The 19,211-nt window shown below is 50.1% G+C and overlaps 1 protein-coding gene across 3 annotated transcripts in view; it reads left to right on the forward strand.

Annotated features, from left to right (window-relative positions):
- Positions 1–19,211, forward strand: part of RPS6KA5 (ribosomal protein S6 kinase A5) — a 77,717-nt gene that overhangs the window by 40,561 nt on the left and 17,945 nt on the right. For all 3 annotated transcript variants that reach the window (XM_063948595.1, XM_063948593.1, XM_063948594.1), the window contains exons 5-9: positions 3,650–3,757; positions 6,442–6,525; positions 8,039–8,142; positions 15,192–15,342; positions 18,382–18,543. In XM_063948595.1, the coding sequence (XP_063804665.1) occupies positions 3,650–3,757; positions 6,442–6,525; positions 8,039–8,142; positions 15,192–15,342; positions 18,382–18,543 (609 nt within the window). The remainder of the gene's footprint in view (positions 1–3,649; positions 3,758–6,441; positions 6,526–8,038; positions 8,143–15,191; positions 15,343–18,381; positions 18,544–19,211) is intronic.

A 19,211-nucleotide genomic window follows, 5' to 3' on the forward strand; every position in this document is an offset into this window, starting at 1 on the left:
ACAGAAATACAGTACAGGTAACACAGAGCACCACACGTTCTCATACACAATACAGCTAAGATGTAAGTAGTGAGGGAGTGATCATCGTACTACTAGGAGCTGGTGGCCATAGATAGAGATGAGCCTTTACCAGCAGGAGAGAAAGCGGTAAAGATGGTCGCTGAGTAGGAGAGAGCTGCAAGTGAAATGTGTGGAGAAGAGGGCTTAGATAAGAGGAAAGAGGGCCCTGCTCTGAAGAGCTAACAATCTAGTGGGAAGGGGCGACAGACAGACGACATGAGGTGCAAGCAAGCGGGAGGTAGCCTGATGGCAGGATGTAAGGAAAGCAGAGATGTTCAAGGCAGGAGGATGGAGGAGCGGCCTCAGGGCAGGGGGATGGAGGAGCGGCCTCAGGGCAGGGGGATGGAGGAGTAGCCTCAGGGCAGGGGGATGGAGGAGTAGCCTCAGGGCAGGGGGATGGAGGAGCGGCCTCAGGGCAGGGGGATGGAGGAGTAGCCTCAGGGCAGGGGGATGGAGGAGCGGCCTCAGGGCAGGGGGATGGAGGAGCGGCCTCAGGGCAGGGGGATGGAGGAGTAGCCTCAGGGCAGGGGGATGGAGGAGCGGCCTCAGGGCAGGGGGATGGAGGAGTAGCCTCAGGGCAGGGGGATGGAGGAGCGGCCTCAGGGCAGGGGGATGGAGGAGCGGCCTCAGGGCAGGGGGATGGAGGAGCGGCCTCGGGGCAGGGGGATGGAGGAGCGGCCTCGGGGCAGGGGGATGGAGGAGAAGCCTCAGGGCAGGGGAATGGAGGAGCGGCCTCAGGGCAGGGGGATGGAGGAGCGGCCTCAGAACTAGGTTATGCATCGGAAGGGTACGCTTTGATAAATATGTGGGTTTTCAGTGCCCGTTTGAAGCTTTGCAAGGTCAGGGAGAGACTAATGGAGCGGGGGAGCGCGTTCCACTGAAGGGGTGCAGCACGGGCATAGTCTTGAACTCGAGCATGGGAAGCAGTGACCAGGGCGGTGGAGAGGCGGTTGGAGATGTAGGGAGCAGTGGAATTAGAGATGGCCTTGTATGTGAGGGTGAAGAGGATTCTGTAGGGGAATGGGAGCCAGTGCAGGTATTGGGGAAGGGGAGTGGCAGATGTGGAGCGGCGGGAGAGGAAGATAAGCCTAGCTGCGGAGTTCAGGACAGATTGGAGGGGAGCGAGGTGGGAATAAGTGAGGCCAGTGAGGAGAACATTGCAGTAGTCAAGTCGTGGGATGACCAGTGAGTGGATGATAAGTTTAGTTGCACTTTGGGAGAGAAATTACCTGATACAAGCAATGTTGCGTAGCTGGAACCGACAGGATTGTGCCAGAGCTTGGATGTGGGGTGCAAAGGAGAGGGAGGAGTCACGAGTGACGCCCAGGCAGCGGAGTTGGGGAACGGGTGAGATGATGGTGTTTTCAACAGTGATAGAGATATTTGTAGGGGGTGTTGCTCTGGCTGGGGAAAAGATAATGAGTTCAGTTTTGTCCATGTTGAGCTTCAGATAGCGCTCAGACATCCAGGAGGAGATTGCGGAGAGGCAGCTGGAGACCTGAAAGAGGACAGAGGTAGACAGATCAGGAGAGGAGAGGTAGAGTTGTGTCAGCATAGAGGTGGTATTGAAGGCCAAAGGAGTTAGTGAGCGCACCCAGGGAAGAGGTGTACAGGGAGAACAGAAGGGGGCCGAGGACAGAACCCTGAGAGACACCAACAGGAAGGATGGAAGGGTGTGAGGTGGTGCCGGAGGCAGACACAGAGAAGGAGCGGTTAGTGAGGTATGAGGTAAACCAGTCAGGGACGCTGCTAGAGAGGCCAACGTTTTGGAGTGTGCGGAGGAGGAGAGGATGATCTACGGTGTCAAAGGCAGCAGAGAGGTCCAGAAGGATGAGCAGAGAGAATTGGCCCTTGGATTTGGCCGAAAGCAGGTCATTGGTTACTTTCACCGGGGCAGTCTCAGTGGAGTGGGCGAAAGCCAGATTGTAGTGGATCGAGGATGGAGTTGTCAGAGAGGTAGCTTGTGAGACGGCAGCTCATGTCCCTATAACAGGCTATACCTGGGCACATAGGTATAATGTACAGTGTGAGACTGGACTGACAAATGATTCAAAAGACTAAACTGTAATGAGCGATGACCTTTATTGTGTAGTGCTGATAATAACACAGCAATACAACACTTGTTCACGTCACACTGCACAGCGCTGTATTCCCCCTAGCAGTACGTTTTCTGCGGAATCCTGCCTCCCATTTACTACTTAGTCTTCCCACCAAATCTGGTGATATTCTGGTTGTTAGATTGATTATATATATATATATATATATATATATATATATATATACACTATTCTAGGCTCTGCAGTCGGGCCAATTTGCTGTGCTGTATTTCGGGTGGTCAGGTTGCTAGGGACAGCACCATCTGCAGTATCAGTAAATTAATTACTAGCAGTTGCAAAACTTCCCTGTGACCCTTTCACGAAATATAAAGTGATCACCGGTCACCCTGCCCACAACACACCACATGGACGCAGTCCCTCCTGTGTGTATCTGTGTGCAGGGCCCTACTAGAGAACTGCTGTGCAGGTTCTTGTCCTGCCGACCTGATTGACCTCTGTGGCTGTGCGGCTGACGTCCGGCACTAGAGCAGGGTGCGGCACGTACTACTTACCACAATGCTGCAGCTTCTGACACTGTTACACATATACTGTAATAGTGATTACCAGTGTGCGCAGAGGATATAGCTCCCATGGGACCACTGCAGCATTAGGTATGAATTTCCACCATACAGCGGGGTCACAGTGAGGCTAGCCAGCCGTATGTGACGCAGCCTGGCCCTGTAACGCTCTCCTGGCTGCGGTCACATCACATACCGTAGTGCCAGGCGAGTCAGTTCAGCGGAATGTGCCATCCGATGACCGGCTGCGCACTTGTCTGCCTTTTATGGTAGTGCTGATAGGGGGGGTGAGAGGGAACGCTGCAGTGCCAGACGGAGCGATGTGCGTTTCTGACCGGCACATGGCGTCACTCTCAGCCATAGAATTCCCCGGTAAGCCTTGCTCTGCGCCTGTCATTGCCCAATCGGCCAGTACGCACAGTATGTGATTATTGCGCACCCAGAGGAATCCTAGCAGACACATAAGAACGTTTCTATAGCTGGTAATTTATCCCGTGACCCCAGCGTGGTGAGCCTCCGTGCTGCTGCTGCGCCATATGGTGCGTGGTTAGTATTGGTCACAACCCAGCACTTATGAGCCGTGTCCGGCTGTGTATGAGAAGTGTAAGCTGGGGGGTCACCCGAGATTTTACGTGGTGAATAAACTGAAGATACAGTTTTCTGTCCCTGAAACACGAAGGCGCCCGTGCCTGTGTACTGTAACACTCTGCTGTGCCAGGCTTACCGTCACACACAAGGGGTCACAGTGTGCGATTGTGTAGTCCTAAACTCCCATTTATTGTGCATCCATGAAACCGTTATTCCCCTGGTTTATTCTGGCCTCGTATATAAATGCTTTACATTCCCTGCGCTGCGGAGCCCCCTCCGGGATTTATTGCTGTTTATGTGCAGAATTCCTGCCTGACTCCGGCCTTTCCCGTCTCCCTGCCCTGTCCTGGTCTCTGCTCCTCTCTAATATAAATCATCCTCCTGCAGCTGGGGATCATCTATCGGGACATAAAGCTGGAGAACATCCTCCTGGATTCCAGCGGCCACGTGGTACTAACAGATTTTGGGCTCAGCAAGGAGTTTCTGTCTGATGAGGTAAGTTATTATTATTATTATTATTATTGTGTATTTACATGGCGCCACAAGGGGTCCACAGCGCCTAACAAACTACATAAACACATGAGCACAACAAGAAAACATGACTTACAGTACAAGACAGGGCAGGACACGTACACGGTATATACACATTGCTGCGTCGGCAGTTATATCACTGACATAAGCAGCAGGGTGGCAGAAACCGAGGGCTAGGTGCCGTTGTAGGGGGTATGGCGTCAGAAATAGTGTAAGATAAAAGCACATGAGGGGAGAGGGCCCTGCTCGTTAGAGCTTACATTCTAAAGGGAAGGGCAGACAGGGGTGACACAGCTGGGGTAGACAGTGAGCTTGGAAGAGAGAGTTAGGTGCCGTTGTACGGAGTATGGAGTAGATGATAGTACGAGAGTAAGAGGGAAAAGCTCGAGGGGAGAGGGCCCTGCTCGTGAGAGCTTACATTCTAAAGAGGAGCAGCAAATAGACAGGGGTGACACAGATCGGGTAGACAGTGAGTGTGGGACAGAGGGTTATGATGAGAGACGGCTGGGTCGGATGAAGAAGTGTGTCGAGAGCCCGTTTGAAGTTATGTAGAGAGGTGGAGAGTCTGATAGGAAGAAGGAAAGAGTTCCAGAGGTAGGGAGCAGCACGTGCAAAATCTTTGAGGTGTGAGGAAGTAATCAGTAGGCAGGAGAAGTGGCGCTGAGTAATTGGTGGCACTTACAGCCTTCTCCTCCCCCCACATACACACAGTAATTCTTTTGCATGTATTTTGTAGAGAAAGTGCACAGTCTTCACGTTGGGCTACTGTTAATGCAGCAGGTTTTCACCTTCAGTTTCTTGGCTTGTAGATGCCCTTATGTTTTTGCCAGTCCTGCTTCTTTCTAGCTCCCTGCAGCGTTTCTCAGCCGCATATTCCTCCGATCACACAGAACCCTGGACAGAATACTCTCTCTGGAGTCACTTGTATCTGTGGCAGAGGGCACCGCAGGGATACAGCTGTCTAAGGGCATATCAGTGGTGCACAGGATGATATTAGTACATGGCTGAAATGGAAGGCAGTCATATAGGCCGTGCACAAGCCAGTAACGGAAATCTCCTGAGCCTGTCGTGTGGATTTGTGTCTGCGATGTTGTGATGGGAAGTTGATAAAATTGTGTAACCAACATATCAGTGGCGGATGAGTCAGTCGCACGCACTCGGAAGAAGAGACTAGCAGTTTAATAAATATCTATTTTTCATGGGTATACATTCCAGGACTTATCATGTCATCTCATTGGTTCCTATTTCCAAATGATTTTTGCCCACCCTAATCTAATAATGCAAATATCTGGGGGTAGGCTGCACATCTGTATAAATAACTTACATGTATAGTCATTGGTCATTGTGAATGCAAGTAGCCTGGGGGAGACTTACCAAAGCTTGGAGAGATAAAAACTACCTGCCTGTAACATGACGGGAGATATTATATATTATCTTTCCAAGCTTTGATAAATCTCCGCCCAGGTCATTTTACCTGCCGGGGCCATATTTACATTGGTAGGATTACCATGGATAAGGCTGTAATAAGGAGGCTATATAAATGAATGAATATGTTCTATCTACGTAGAGGTGATACATCACCAGTATACATGATATAGAGGGAGCTGTATTACGTGGGGGGATCTCTCTCTCTCTCTCTCTCTCTCTCTCTTCCTCTCTCTTCCCCCCCCCCCCTTCCTCCTCTCTCTCCCTTTCTTCCTTCCTCTCTCCCCCTCTCTTTCTTCCTTCCTCTCTCTCTCCCCGTCTCTCTCTCTCTCCCCCTCTCTCTTTCTTCCTCTCCCCCTTTCTTCCTCTCTCCCCCTCTCTCTCTTCCTCTCTCTTTCGTCCTTCCTCTCTCCCCCCCGTCTCTCTCTCCCCCTCTCTCTTTCTTCCTCTCCCCCTTTCTTCCTCTCTCCCACCTCTCTCTTTCTCTCTCTCTCTCTCTCTCTCTCTCTTCCTCTCTGTTTCTTCCTCTCTATTTCTTCCTCTCTCCCCCCCCCCCACTCTCTCTCTCTCTCTCTCTCTCTCTCTCTCTCTCTCTCTCTCTTCCTTCCTTCCTCCCCCCCTCTCTCTCTTCCTCTCCCCCCCCCCGTCTTCCTAATAATATAGGATGAATACGATGAGCATTTTGCCTCTATTCAACCTCAATTACTATATTACTATGTTTCTTCCTCCCTCTCCCCCCCCCTCTTTCTCTCTCTCTCTCTCTCTCTTTTCCTCTATTTCTTCCTCCCCCCCCCTCTCTCTCTCTCTCTCTCTCTCTCTTTTCCTCTATTTCTTCCTCTCTCCCCCCCTCTCTCTCTCTCTCTCTTTTCCTCTCTCTCTCTCTCTCTCTCCCTCTCTCTCTCTCTCCCCCCCCCTCTCTCTCTCTTTTCCTCTATTTCTTCCTCTCTCTCTCTCCCCCCCTCTCTCTCTCTCTCTCTTTTCCTCTGTCTTCCTCTCTCTCTCTCTCTCTCCTCCCTTCTCTTTTCCTCTCTCTTACCCTCTTTCTCTCTCTCTCTCTATCTCTCTGCCTCCTCCCTAGTTCTCTCTCTCCCTCTCTCTCTTTGTTTTATGTAACTTATTATCACGCTCACTTTGCTGACCTATGACCCATACGTTACCTGCTAGTATCGGAGTGTCCAATTTTTTTTTTTTTTAAACCAAGTTAACCGTTTGTTTCCCTTTAGAATGAGAGAGCGTATTCCTTCTGCGGGACCATAGAATACATGGCGCCAGAGATTGTGAAAGGAGGGGATTCTGGCCACGATAAGGTATTGCTGCCAGGCGGAGGGTTTGGTATTAGCGTATGATGAGTTGGGGATGGAAGTGGTTGTATGTAGATTGATAGGCGGCCTTCCTATGAGTGTTAGCTCAGACTGCAGAACGGGCACATCTGCTGTGCGTACAGTACGCGTCACACGCCATCGTGTACGATTATTAGTGATACTTAATGAGCCACCACCATCCGTCTTCTGTCTCCTTGCACGCTCCCTCAACCGTATGTGAACCCCGTATCTGACATGTAAGTAGTGGCCAGAGAGTCCTGAGAGTTTTAGAATGGTTCTTCAACTGGTTCATCAATATCCATACAGTCCCAGCACTTATAGGACCAGTAATGTGCGCAGAACGCTAGCCAGGTGAGCGGGCTCCTCCATGTCCCAGGAGCCGGTGCTTCCATCTGCAGCATTTTATAGTTTGTTACGGTCTTTAAAAGCCACGTACAGGAGGGAGAACCGTGGTCCCAAGCCAGAAAGTTTCCTATTTAAGGGCAATGTGGCTACATAGATGGTCATTTGTACAAGGAACAGACTGGAGGCCCCAGAGCCAGCCACACATGGGCCCTCATTCCGAGTTGTTCGCTCGTTATTTTCCTTCGCATCGGTGCGATTTTCCGCTAACTGCGCATGCGCAATGTTCGCACTGCGGCTGTGTCAAGTAAATTTGCTAAGAAGTTTGGTATTTTACTCACGGCATTACGAGGTTTTTTCTGCGTTCTGGTAATCGGAGTGTGATTGACAGGAAGTGGGTGTTTCTGGGCGGAAACTGGCCGTTTTACGGGTGTGTGTGAAAAAACGCTGCCGTTTCTGGGAAAAACGCGGGAGTGGCTGGAGAAACGGGGGAGTGTCTGGGCGAACGCTGGGCGTGTTTGTGACGTCAAACCAGGAACGAAACTGACTGAACTGATCGCAGTGGCAGAGTAAGTCTCGAGCTACTCAGAAACTGCTAAGAAATGTCTATTCGCAATTTTGCAAATCTTTCGTTCGCAATTCTGCTAAGCTAAGATTCACTCCCAGAGGGCGGCGGCTTAGCGTGTGCAATGCTGCTAAAAGCAGGTAGCGAGCGAACAACTCGGAATGAGGGCCATGGTTGGATGATAAGCCTGTTCAAGTAATGATATCCTCTGTACCCTTAGGCAGCCAGTGTCTTGCTAGACGTGGGTGATAGATCTTACAAGGTTCGCTATGCTGTGGTGTTACAGTGCGCCTCCGCTCTACGGCTCATTGTTCTGTGGCAAAAAGCTCTAGATCATTTCCTTCTGGAGACTGCGCGACACTTCAGCATACATTTATCTCTGTTTATTTGCAAAACTTGGCGTAACAGCTCAGAAAGAGATATTGGTATCAGCGCATGTCGTGCACCTCTATAGAAGATGATCCCTCTGGCTCCATGCCTGTCTAAGGAAATATCATTGGCCGGTACAGGGAGACCCCTTCTAGCGTACTGTCTACTCTATAGGGTGTTTGGTCTCCAACTTAAAGTTCTTTCGCCTTTCTCCTGCTCCAGGCCGTAGATTGGTGGAGTCTGGGGGTCTTGATGTACGAGCTGCTGACAGGAGGATCTCCCTTCACTGTGGACGGAGAAAAGAACTCTCAAGCGGAAATCTCTAAGTAAGCGCCGCTGGAATAAGCCCCAGCACGCGGTCATTAATAGTTCTCCTATAGTAATGTGAGCATTATATAGTAGTACATGCATCAGTATCTGCTGCTTGGTAGCTGTGACTGTTGATTGCCCATCAATGGCGCCCATTCCCAAGTCCTAGGAGGGAACCGCAGGCGGAGGAGGTAAAATGAGGGGATCGCAGCGCACACACTTACATCAGCGTAGATAAGTCACATTATCCTCCCGTATACAGCGTAACGTCATATTATCCTCCCGTATACAGCGTAACGTCACATTATCCTCCCGTATACAGCACAACGTCACATATCCTCCCGTATACAGCGTAACGTCACATTATCCTCCCGTATACAGCATAACGTCACATTATTCTCCCGTATACAGCATAAAGTTACATTATCCTCCCGTATACAGCATAACGTCACATTATCCTCCCATATACAGCTTAACGTCACATCAACCTCCCGTATACAGCATAACGTCACATTATTCTCCCGTATACAGCATAAAGTTACATTATCCTCCCGTATACAGCATAACGTCACATTATCCTCCCATATACAGCTTAACGTCACATCAACCTCCCGTATACAGCATAACGTCACATTATCCTCCCGTATACAGCATAACGTTACATTATCCTCCCGTATACAGCGTAACGTCATATCAACCTCCCGTATACAGCATAACGTCACATTATCCTCCCGTATACAGCGTAACGTCACATTAACCTCCCGTATACAGCGCAATGTCACATTATCCTCCCGTATACAGCGTAACGTCATATTATCCTCCCGTATACAGCGTAACGTCACATTATCCTCCCGTATACAGCGTAACGTCATATTATCCTCCCGTATACAGCGTAACGTCACATTATCCTCCCGTATACAGCGTAACGTCACATTATCCTCCCGTATACAGCTTAACGTCACATTATCCTCCCGTATACAGCACAACGTCACATTATCCTTCCGTATACAGCATAACGTTACATTATCCTCCCGTATACAGCATAACGTCACATTATCCTCCCGTATACAGCACAACGTCACATTATCCTTCCGTATACAGCATAACGTCACATTATCCTCCCGTATACAGCATAACATCACATTAACCTCCCGTATACAGCGCAATGTCACATTATCCTCCCGTATACAGCGTAATGTCACATCAACTTCCCGTATACAGCATAACGTCACATTATCCTCCCGTATACAGCGTAACGTCACATTAACCTCCCGTATACAGCGCAATGTCACATTATCCTCCCGTATACAGCATAACGTCACATTATCCTCCCGTATACAGCATAACGTCACATTATCCTCCCGTATACAGCACAACGTCACATTATCCTCCTGTATACAGCATAACGTCACATTATCCTCCCGTATACAGCACATTATCCTCCCGTATACAGCATAACGTCACATTAACCTCCCGTATACAGCATAACATCACATTAACCTCCCGTATACAGCATAACTGCACATTATCCTCCCGTATACAGCACATTATCCTTCCGTATACAGCATAACGTCACATTAACCTCCCGTATACAGCATAACGGCACATTATCCTCCCGTATACAGCACATTATCCTCCCGTATACAGCATAACGTCACATTAACCTCCCGTATACAGCAAAACGGCACATTAACCTCCCGTATACAGCATAACGGCACATTATCCTCCCGTATACAGCATAACGTCACATTATCCTCCCGTATACAGCACAACGTCACATTATCCTCCCGTATACAGCACAGCGTCACATTATCCTCCCGTATACAGCATAACGTCACATTATCCTCCCGTATACAGCACATTATCCTCCCGTATACAGCATAACGTCACATTATCCTCCGTATACTGAGGGTAGAAGATTAATACCTGGTTCTGAGGAATGTAGATAGACTTTCTCTAGCATCCATAAGGGATATTGGGGAGACTTAGTGCGATGGGGTATAGATGGGGTCCAAAGGAGCCGGTGCACTTTAAATTTCTTCACTGGGTGTGCTGGCTCCACCCCTCTATGCCCCTCCCACAGGCAGTTTAGAAGAAAGTGCCCTCAGGAGAGGATGCACACTCTGCAGCTCCAGAGAGTTTTCTTAATTTTCTTTTAAACTTTTTTTATTATTTTCGGGAATGCTGTCTGGGCAACAGCATACCTGCCTGTGGGAGTTAGGGGGGCGGGGCGGTCACCGGCCTTACGAGGCGCAGAGTCGATTCCCCGCTGCAGGACCACCGTCCTGAGTGGTTGTTTGTTCAGCGGGGCACTGCGCCTTGGCTGTCGCAATAGCAGCACGCCGCACACCCCTAACATTAGCCTGAAGGTGACGACAGTGATGAGTACAAACTGGGGCCCCCTGCTATGGGGGTCCCCCAGTTCATTGTGCGGCTGAACACGGGGGCGGCATACGGGACCCCTTAGAGCCCCCCGTGTAAACTGGCTAGCGATGGCTTAAACTAGCACTTGTGTGATGTTTTTAAGCGCTTTAGGAGATGTTGCCAGTATAAAAAACACTGTAGCTCCGGCGCCATTGGGAGGGGGGGCTGAGCTACCTCACAGCGGGACCAGCTTTTGGCGCCTTCCTCTGCTTACTGCAGCAACAGCAGGCACACACAGCTCCTCTTGACACTCAGAAAATGCTGGGAAACTAGTACAGGGGTGTAGCAAAGGGGGAGAGCCGCTATTGTACACGATCTGTGTCCTGAAAAGGACAAAAACTCCAGTGTTTCACTGTGAAAGAACTGCAGCCTCACTGGGGCTGTGTAGCTGGGGTGTGCTGGTCTCCTCTCTCTATATCTCCCTCTCACATACAGTAAGGGCAGGCTTGATAAGTTTTACTGTCTGGGTGTATGTGTATGTTATTGTGATTACTGTGAACATGGGTAAACACAAGCTATGCAGTGTATGCCACACCAGATTCTCTCCCTTATCATCTGATTCTGTTTCATGTGAACAATGCAGCCAATCTTCACAACTCAGTGAAGGGGCTTGAGGAAAGGGTACAGAGCTCTCCTGGTTAGGGTCTCTTAAGACTATGATGTCAGATATTTCATCGCAGCTCACTGCTAATGTGCAGAAAACTCCGCTACTACAACAGGCTGTTGCAGATTTAGCTGCTAGGGCAGATGTTACATAGCCCCCACTCTCTCATGCAGGGCCGCAGAAGCGTGGTCTACCTGCTCTACTCTCTGATACAGATGAGGATATACAGGAGGATGGGGAGGACTTGGATCCCGTTAGGGGGAATTCCGCTTCTGCTCAGGGTATTCTGGCTATAAGGGACGTGTTGAAGCTCCCTCTAGAGGACGCTGCGTCACAGCAGTCGTTTTTCTTTACACAAAACAAGCCCAATGTCACTTTCCCTGATTCTGCAGAGTTAGATGACCTATTTAAGTTAGCCTGGAAAAATCCAGACAAAAATTACCAAGTGTCAAAAAGATTTTTGCACACTTTCCCATTTGCTCCTGAAGGTAGGAAATTCTGGGAAGAACCCCCCGGGAGTTGACGTATCAGTCTCTCGTCAGTCAAAAAAGGCGGTGCTGCCTGCCCCGGGCTCCTTTACCATAAAGGACCCTGGGGACAGAAAAATAGAGACTACTCTAAAGTCTATGTACACAGCAGCAGGTGTATTGCAAAGGCCGGTCATAGCGGGTTGCTGGATGACCCATGCCATTCATACGTGGGCTTCTCAAATTAAGAAGGGCCTCTCCGGGGATATGCCTCTGGTAACTACGGTGACTCTCCTGAAGCACATTCAGGACACTGCACGCGTCCTGTGTGACTCGCTCAAGGAGATGGGCAATATTAATGCTAGGTCTTCTGCCAAGGCGGTGTCGACGCGAAGGGCCTTGTGGTTGCGTCGGTGGATAACGGACGCAGAATCCAAGCGCACTGTGGAATCTCTCCCCTTTTCTGGGGAATGGCTCTTTGGGGTTGAGTTGAATACGTGGATTTCCAAAGTCACGGCAGGGAAGTCCATGCTTCTCCCTTCTGGGGCCCCGTCGGCTAGGCGTTCCTACCCGGGGCCGTCTGTTCAGTACTTTCAGTCTAACATATTTCGATCTAGGGCCAGAGGTGCCTCCAATGCGGCTGGAGGCACTAGAGGTAAGGCAAGAAGACCTGCAAACACCGGTTCTCAGGAACAGAGCACCAGTTCTGCTTCCACTAAATCCTCAGCATGACGGTACCCACCCACCCCGAGGGATCTCGAGGTGGGAGCTCGACTGAGTCACTTCAGCCGCGTCCTGCCAGGATACCTGGGTCAGGGAACTCATTTCTCAGGGCTACAAGCTGGAGTACGACGGTGCTACACCCCAACGATTTTTCAAATCAAGCTTACCAGCTTTGGAGGATGGATACACAAGTTACGTTGCAACAGGCCATCCAAAAGTTGGTCCAGTCCCACGTCATTGTTCCAGTACCAATTCCACAACGAGGAAAGGGTTATTACTCCAACCGGTAAGGGTTATTACTCCAACCGGGTTCGGTAAGACCCATTTTGAATCTAAAGTCCATGAACCCTTACCTAAAGGTTTTCAAGTTCAAAATGGAATCCTTGAGAGCAGTGATTGCGGGCCTGGAAGAACTGGAATTCATGGTTTCCTTGGATATCAAGGATGCCTACCTTCATATTCCAATTTGGCCACCTCATCAGGCTTATCTGAGGTTTGCCCTACTGGACGATCACTACCAGTTCCAGGCACTGCCCTTCGGCCTGTCCACAGCTCCGAGGGTATTCACAAAGGTAATGGCAGAAATGATGTTCCAGCTTCGGGTCCAGGGGGTCAATGTTGTCCCTTACCTGGACAATCTCCTGATAAAAGCAAGATCCAGGGAGCTTTTATTGCTCCATATCGACTGCACTATCCAACTTCTGTCACACCATGGGTGGATTCTCAATTTACAGAAGTCCCACCTGGAGCCAACTCAGCGGCTCCTGTTCCTGGGGATGTTACTGGATACTGTGGCCCAGAAAGTGTTCCTCCCGGAGGACAAAGCGAGAACGCTTCAAGAGATGGTCCGCATGGTGCTCCGAACTGCTCGAGTATCCATCCGTCTTTGCATAAGATTGTTGGGGAAGATGGTTGCCTCATACGAGGCGATGCAATATGGGAGGTTCCATGCCAGAACATTTCAATTGGAACTCCTGCACAAGCGATCCGGACCACATCTACAGATACACCGGATAATACGGCTGTCACCTCAGGCCAGGATTTCCCTCCTGTGGCGGCTGCAGTCTTCCAATCTACTGGAAGACCGGAGTTTCGGGATTCAGGATTGGACCCTCCTCACGACGGATGCGAGTCTGAGAGGATAGGGAGCTGTTACCCAAGGGGCTCAGTTCTAGGGCAGGTGGTCAGCCCACGAAGCCCTCCTTCCGATCAACATTCTGGAACTTCAGGCGATCTACAGTACACTGCTTCAGGCCTCTCCTCTGCTCAAGGATCACGCGATCCAAGTACAGTCGGACAACGCCACAGCAGTGGCGTACATCAATCGGCAAGGAGGGATAAAACGTAGAGCCTGCATGCGAGAGGTGTCAAGATACTCCTCTGGGCGGAAAGAAATGCAAGAGCAATGTCGGCAATCTTGATTCCGGGAGTGGACAACTGGGATGCGGACTTCCTGAGTCGTCACAATCTCTACCTGGGGGAGTGGGGAATGTGACGTCAAAACACTATCATCATATCTGGAGGAGATATGTCTCTTGGTGTGAGGAATACACGCATTCGCCTGCAGAGTTCCACTTGGGATGTTTCTTACGTTTCCTGCACGCTGGTGTGGATAAGGGCTTACGTCTGGGTTCCGTTAAGGTCTAGATTTCAGCTCTCAATTTTCTTTCAGAAGAAATTGGCAGTGCTGCCAGAAGTTCAGACCTTTTTGCAAGGGGTGCTCCACATACAAACTCCTTTTGTGCCGCCTACGACACCCTGGGATTTGAATGTGGTGTTGGAATTTCTACAGTCCTCCTGGTTTGAACCTCTGATGACAGTAGAAGACAAGTACCTCATGTGGAAGACTGTGATGTTACTGGCCCTGGCTTCTGGTAGACGTGTCTCAGAATTGGGGGCCTTATCGTGTAAAAGTCCCTACTTGGTCTTTTATGAGGACAGAGTGGAGCTCAGGACTAGGCAGCAGTTCCTGCCGAAGGTAGTCTCCGTGTTCCACTTGAATCAGCCTATTGTGATCCCGTCCTCGGACCAGAAAGACGGATTAATTGTTTGTGCTCTATGATGCGCAGAAAAAGGGTTGCCCTGCTTCAAAGCAGTCCATTGCTCATTGGATTAGGCTTACTATCAAACAGGCCTATGTGTCGGCAGCCTTACCTGTTCCACAGTCTCTGAAGGCCCACTCTACAAGATCGGTGGGGTCTTCCTGGGCGGCTGCCCATGGCCTTTCAACTATGCCGAGCTGCTACCTGGTCGGGGAAGAAAACTTTTGTGACATTCTACAAGTTTGATACCCTGACCAAAGAGGATTCCCAGTTTGGGCAGTCAGTGCTGCAGATGTCTCCGCACGCTCTGGAAGCTTTGGGACGTCCCCATCGTACTAGTTTCCTCCAATATCCCTTATGGATGCTAGAGAAAATAGGATTTTAATTACCTACTGGTAAATCCTTTTCTCGTAGTCCATAAGGGATATTGGGCGCCCGCCTCAGTGCGGTGACTTTTCTGCAGGTTCTTGTTCTATAGTTTCCTGTTCAGCTGTTGCTGTTTTGTTACCAACCGTTGCTGGTTGTTGTATGTTAGTGGTGTGCTGGTGTATAAATCTCACCACCCTTTATGTTCCTTCTCTCATATATGTCCTTTCTCCTTCGGGCACTGTTTTACCTATAACTGCATGTGGGAGGGGGCATAGAGGAGAGGAGCCAGCACACCCAGTTGAAGAAATTTAAAGTACACCGGCTCCTTTGGACCCTGTCTATACCCCATCGTACTAAGTCTCCCCAATATCCCTTATGGACTACGAGAAAAGGATTTACCGGTAGGTAATTAAAATCCTATTTTTGTTTGTATGCAGGAGAATATTAAGAAGTGACCCCCCGTATCCCGCAGAGATGAGCGAGCTGGTAAAAGATCTTATTCGAGGTTTATTGAAGAAGAATCCTAATAAGCGGTTAGGTTGCGGCTCTGATGGCTCCGATGAAATAAAGAAACACCCGTTTTTCCAGGTGGGCGATGCGGCTGGGGTAATGTTTGTATGTATTATTATAGCAAACAGTAAAGGTGCCCAAGCACTTCCTTCTTATGTTTATTCATTTACTGGTTTTGTCATGATTTAAGAAGGGAATGGGGGCAGCAGGAAGCCACAGACTGAGAGTTATATAGTGGGAGGAGCAGGGTCCCCAGCAGCACAGAGTATATCAGGAGATAAATGATGTGTCCGTGAGGACAGGGCTGCATGTGACAGGGGCAGTGACATGATGTGAGGAGAGGAATGGAGGCAGCAGGAAGCCACAGACTGAGAGTTATATAGTGGGAGGAGCAGGGTCCCCAGAAGCACAGAGTATATCAGGAGATGAGTGATGTGTCAGTGAGGACAGGGCTGCATGTGACAGGGGCAGTGACATGATGTGAGGAGGGGAATGGAGGCAGCAGGAAGCCACAGACTGAGAGTTATATAGTGGGAGGAGCAGGGTCCCCAGAAGCACAGAGTATATCAGGAGATGAGTGATGTGTCAGTGAGGACAGGGCTGCATGTGACAGGAGCAGTGACATGATGTGAGGAGGGGAATGGAGGCAGCAGGAAGCCACAGACTGAGAGTTATATAGTGGGAGGAGCAGGGTCCCCAGCAGCAGAGAGTATATCAGGAGATGAGTGATGTGTCCGTGAGGGCAGGGCTGCATGTGACAGGGGCAGTGACATGATGTGAGGAGGGGAATGGAGGCAGCAGGAAGCCACAGACTGAGAGTTATATAGTGAGAAGAGCAGGGACCCCAGCAGCACAGAGCAGTGATGTGAGGCTCCTGTCACACTGATAAAGGAAGCCACAGACTGAGAGTTATATAGTGGGAGGAGCAGGGTCCCCAGCAGCACAGAGTATATCAGGAGATGGGTGATGTGTCAGTGAGGACAGGGCTGCATGTCACGGGCAGTGACATGATGTGAGGAGGGGAATGGAGGCAGCAGGAAGCCACAGACTGAGCGTTATATAGTGGGAGGAGCAGGGTCCCCAGCAGCACAGAGTATATCAGGAGATGGGTGATGTGTCAGTGAGGACAGGGCTGCATGTCACGGGCAGTGACATGATGTGAGGAGGGGAATGGAGGCAGCAGGAAGCCACAGACTGAGAGTTATATAGTGGGAGGAGCAGTGTCCCCAGTAGCACAGAGTATATCAGGAGATGAGTGATGTGTCAGTGAGGACAGGGCTGCATGTGACAGGGGCAGTGACATGATGTGAGGAGGAGAATGGAGGCAGCAGGAAGCCACAGACTGAGAGTTATATAGTGGGAGGAGCAGTGTCCCCAGTAGCACAGAGTATATCAGGAGATGAGTGATGTGTCAGTAAGGACAGGGCTGCATGTGACAGGGGCAGTGACAGGATGTGAGGAGGGGAATGGAGGCAGCAGGAAGCCACAGGCTGAGAGTTACATAGTGGGAGGAGCAGGGTCCCCAGCAGCACAGAGCAGTGATATGAGGCTGCTGTCACACTGATACAGGAAGCCACAGACTGAGAGTTATATAGTGGCAGGAGCAGGGTACCCAGCAGCACAGAGTATATCAGGAGATGAGTGATGTGTCAGTGAGGACAGGGCTGCATGTCACAGGGGCAGTGACATGATGTGAGGAGGGGAATGGAGGCAGCAGGAAGCCACAGACTGAGAGTTATATAGTGGGAGGAGCAGTGTCCCCAGTAGCACAGAGTATATCAGGAGATGAGTGATGTGTCAGTGAGGACAGGGCTGCATGTGACAGGGGCAGTGACATGATGTGAGGAGGAGAATGGAGGCAGCAGGAAGCCACAGACTGAGAGTTATATAGTGGGAGGAGCAGTGTCCCCAGTAGCACAGAGTATATCAGGAGATGAGTGATGTGTCAGTAAGGACAGGGCTGCATGTGACAGGGGCAGTGACAGGATGTGAGGAGGGGAATGGAGGCAGCAGGAAGCCACAGGCTGAGAGTTACATAGTGGGAGGAGCAGGGTCCCCAGCAGCACAGAGCAGTGATATGAGGCTGCTGTCACACTGATACAGGAAGCCACAGACTGAGAGTTATATAGTGGCAGGAGCAGGGTACCCAGCAGCACAGAGTATATCAGGAGATGAGTGATGTGTCAGTGAGGACAGGGCTGCATTGTGACAGGGGAAGTGACATGATGTGAGGAGGGGAATGTAGGCAGCAGGAAGCCACAGGCTGAGAGTTACATAGTGAGAAGAGCAGGGTCCCCAGCAGCACAGAGCAGTGATGTGAGGCTGCTGTCACACTGATACAGGGAGCCACAGGCTGAGAGTTACATAGTGGGAGGAGCAGGGTCCCCAGCAGCACAGAGCAGTGATATGAGGCTGCTGTCACACTGATACAGGAAGCCACAGACTGAGAGTTATATAGTGGCAGGAGCAGGGTCCCCAGCAGCACAGAGCAGTGATGTGAGGCTGCTGTCACACTAATAGAGGAAGACAATGAAATCTGATTTTATCTGTGGGTGCGGAACAAAGCGCACATGTGCACCCACCCTGCAGCCAGCAATGAACACAGAGCTTCACACATTTGATGAAGCGTCACGTTCCATTGCTGCAAATATCTCAGTTTTGATGCAGAATTCCATTCTCTTCCCATGAGACTAGTTGCATGTGTTACAGAAGCAGCACATACAGTAATGTCACAGTTTGTGTGTTTTTCTGTGTGGAGGGGGGTTAGGGCAGTCTCATTTTATAACGATGTCTGATATTCTAAATTTGATAAAGTAAATGTCATTGTGTTAATGTGATGTTCCTTAATCTTGTATAGAAAGTAGGATTAGTTTAATAGCATGTACTTGGTGCAGTGAGGCGGGTGTTCTTATATAGTTATAGGTTGGCTGATCATTGCTCTGCACCGTTTCTCCTCCCCCCTCCCCTGGGTGAGCGGCGTGGCTGCTATCACTAAGGTTGGCGCAGATCTGTAGTAACAGAAGCCACGCTGAGCGTCTCCTGTAAGACATTGATATAGAAATACAGTGACATTAACGCTTTCTTTTTAAGAGATTGGAGAATGTTTTATTCTTGCAGAACATCAATTGGGATGATTTGGCAGCAAAGAAAGTACCCGCCCCATTTCAGCCAATCATTAAGGACGAGCTAGACGTGGGGAATTTTGCAGAGGAGTTTACAGAGATGGATCCGACCTACTCCCCCGCAGCTCTTCCCATGAACGCTGACCGCATATTTCAGGTAACTGATGGTGCTTTACCCAGCATCCGGCTCAGTGTGTCCGAGTCCCAGCAGCCGGCTCGGTGTGCCCGGCTCCCAGCAGCCAGCTCGGTGTGCCCGGCTCCCAGCAGCCGGCTCGGTGTGCCCGGCTCCCAGCAGCCGGCTCGGGATGGATGACATGTATACACTGTGAGATCAGGGATGGATGACATGTATACACTGTGAGAGATCAGGAATGGGTGACATGTATACACTGTGAGAGATCAGGAATGGGTGACATGTATACGCTGTGTGAGATCAGGGATGTATGACATGTATACGCTGTGTGAGATCAGGGATGGATGACATGTATACGCTGTGTGAGATCAGGGATGGATGACATGTATACGCTGTGTGAGATCAGGGATGTGTGACATGTATACACTGTGTGAGATCAGGAATGGGTGACATGTATACGCTGTGTGAGATCAGGGATGTGTGACATGTATACGCTGTGTGAGATCAGGGATGGATGACATGTATACGCTGTGTGAGATCAGGGATGGATGACATGTATACGCTGTGTGAGATCAGGGATGTGTGACATGTATACGCTGTGTGAGATCAGGGATGGATGACATGTATACACTGTGTGAGATCAGGAATGGGTGACATGTATACGCTGTGTGAGATCAGGGATGTGTGACATG

This window comes from Pseudophryne corroboree, chromosome 12 (genome assembly GCF_028390025.1).
Source record: "Pseudophryne corroboree isolate aPseCor3 chromosome 12, aPseCor3.hap2, whole genome shotgun sequence".
NCBI classification, from domain to species: Eukaryota; Metazoa; Chordata; class Amphibia; order Anura; family Myobatrachidae; genus Pseudophryne; species Pseudophryne corroboree.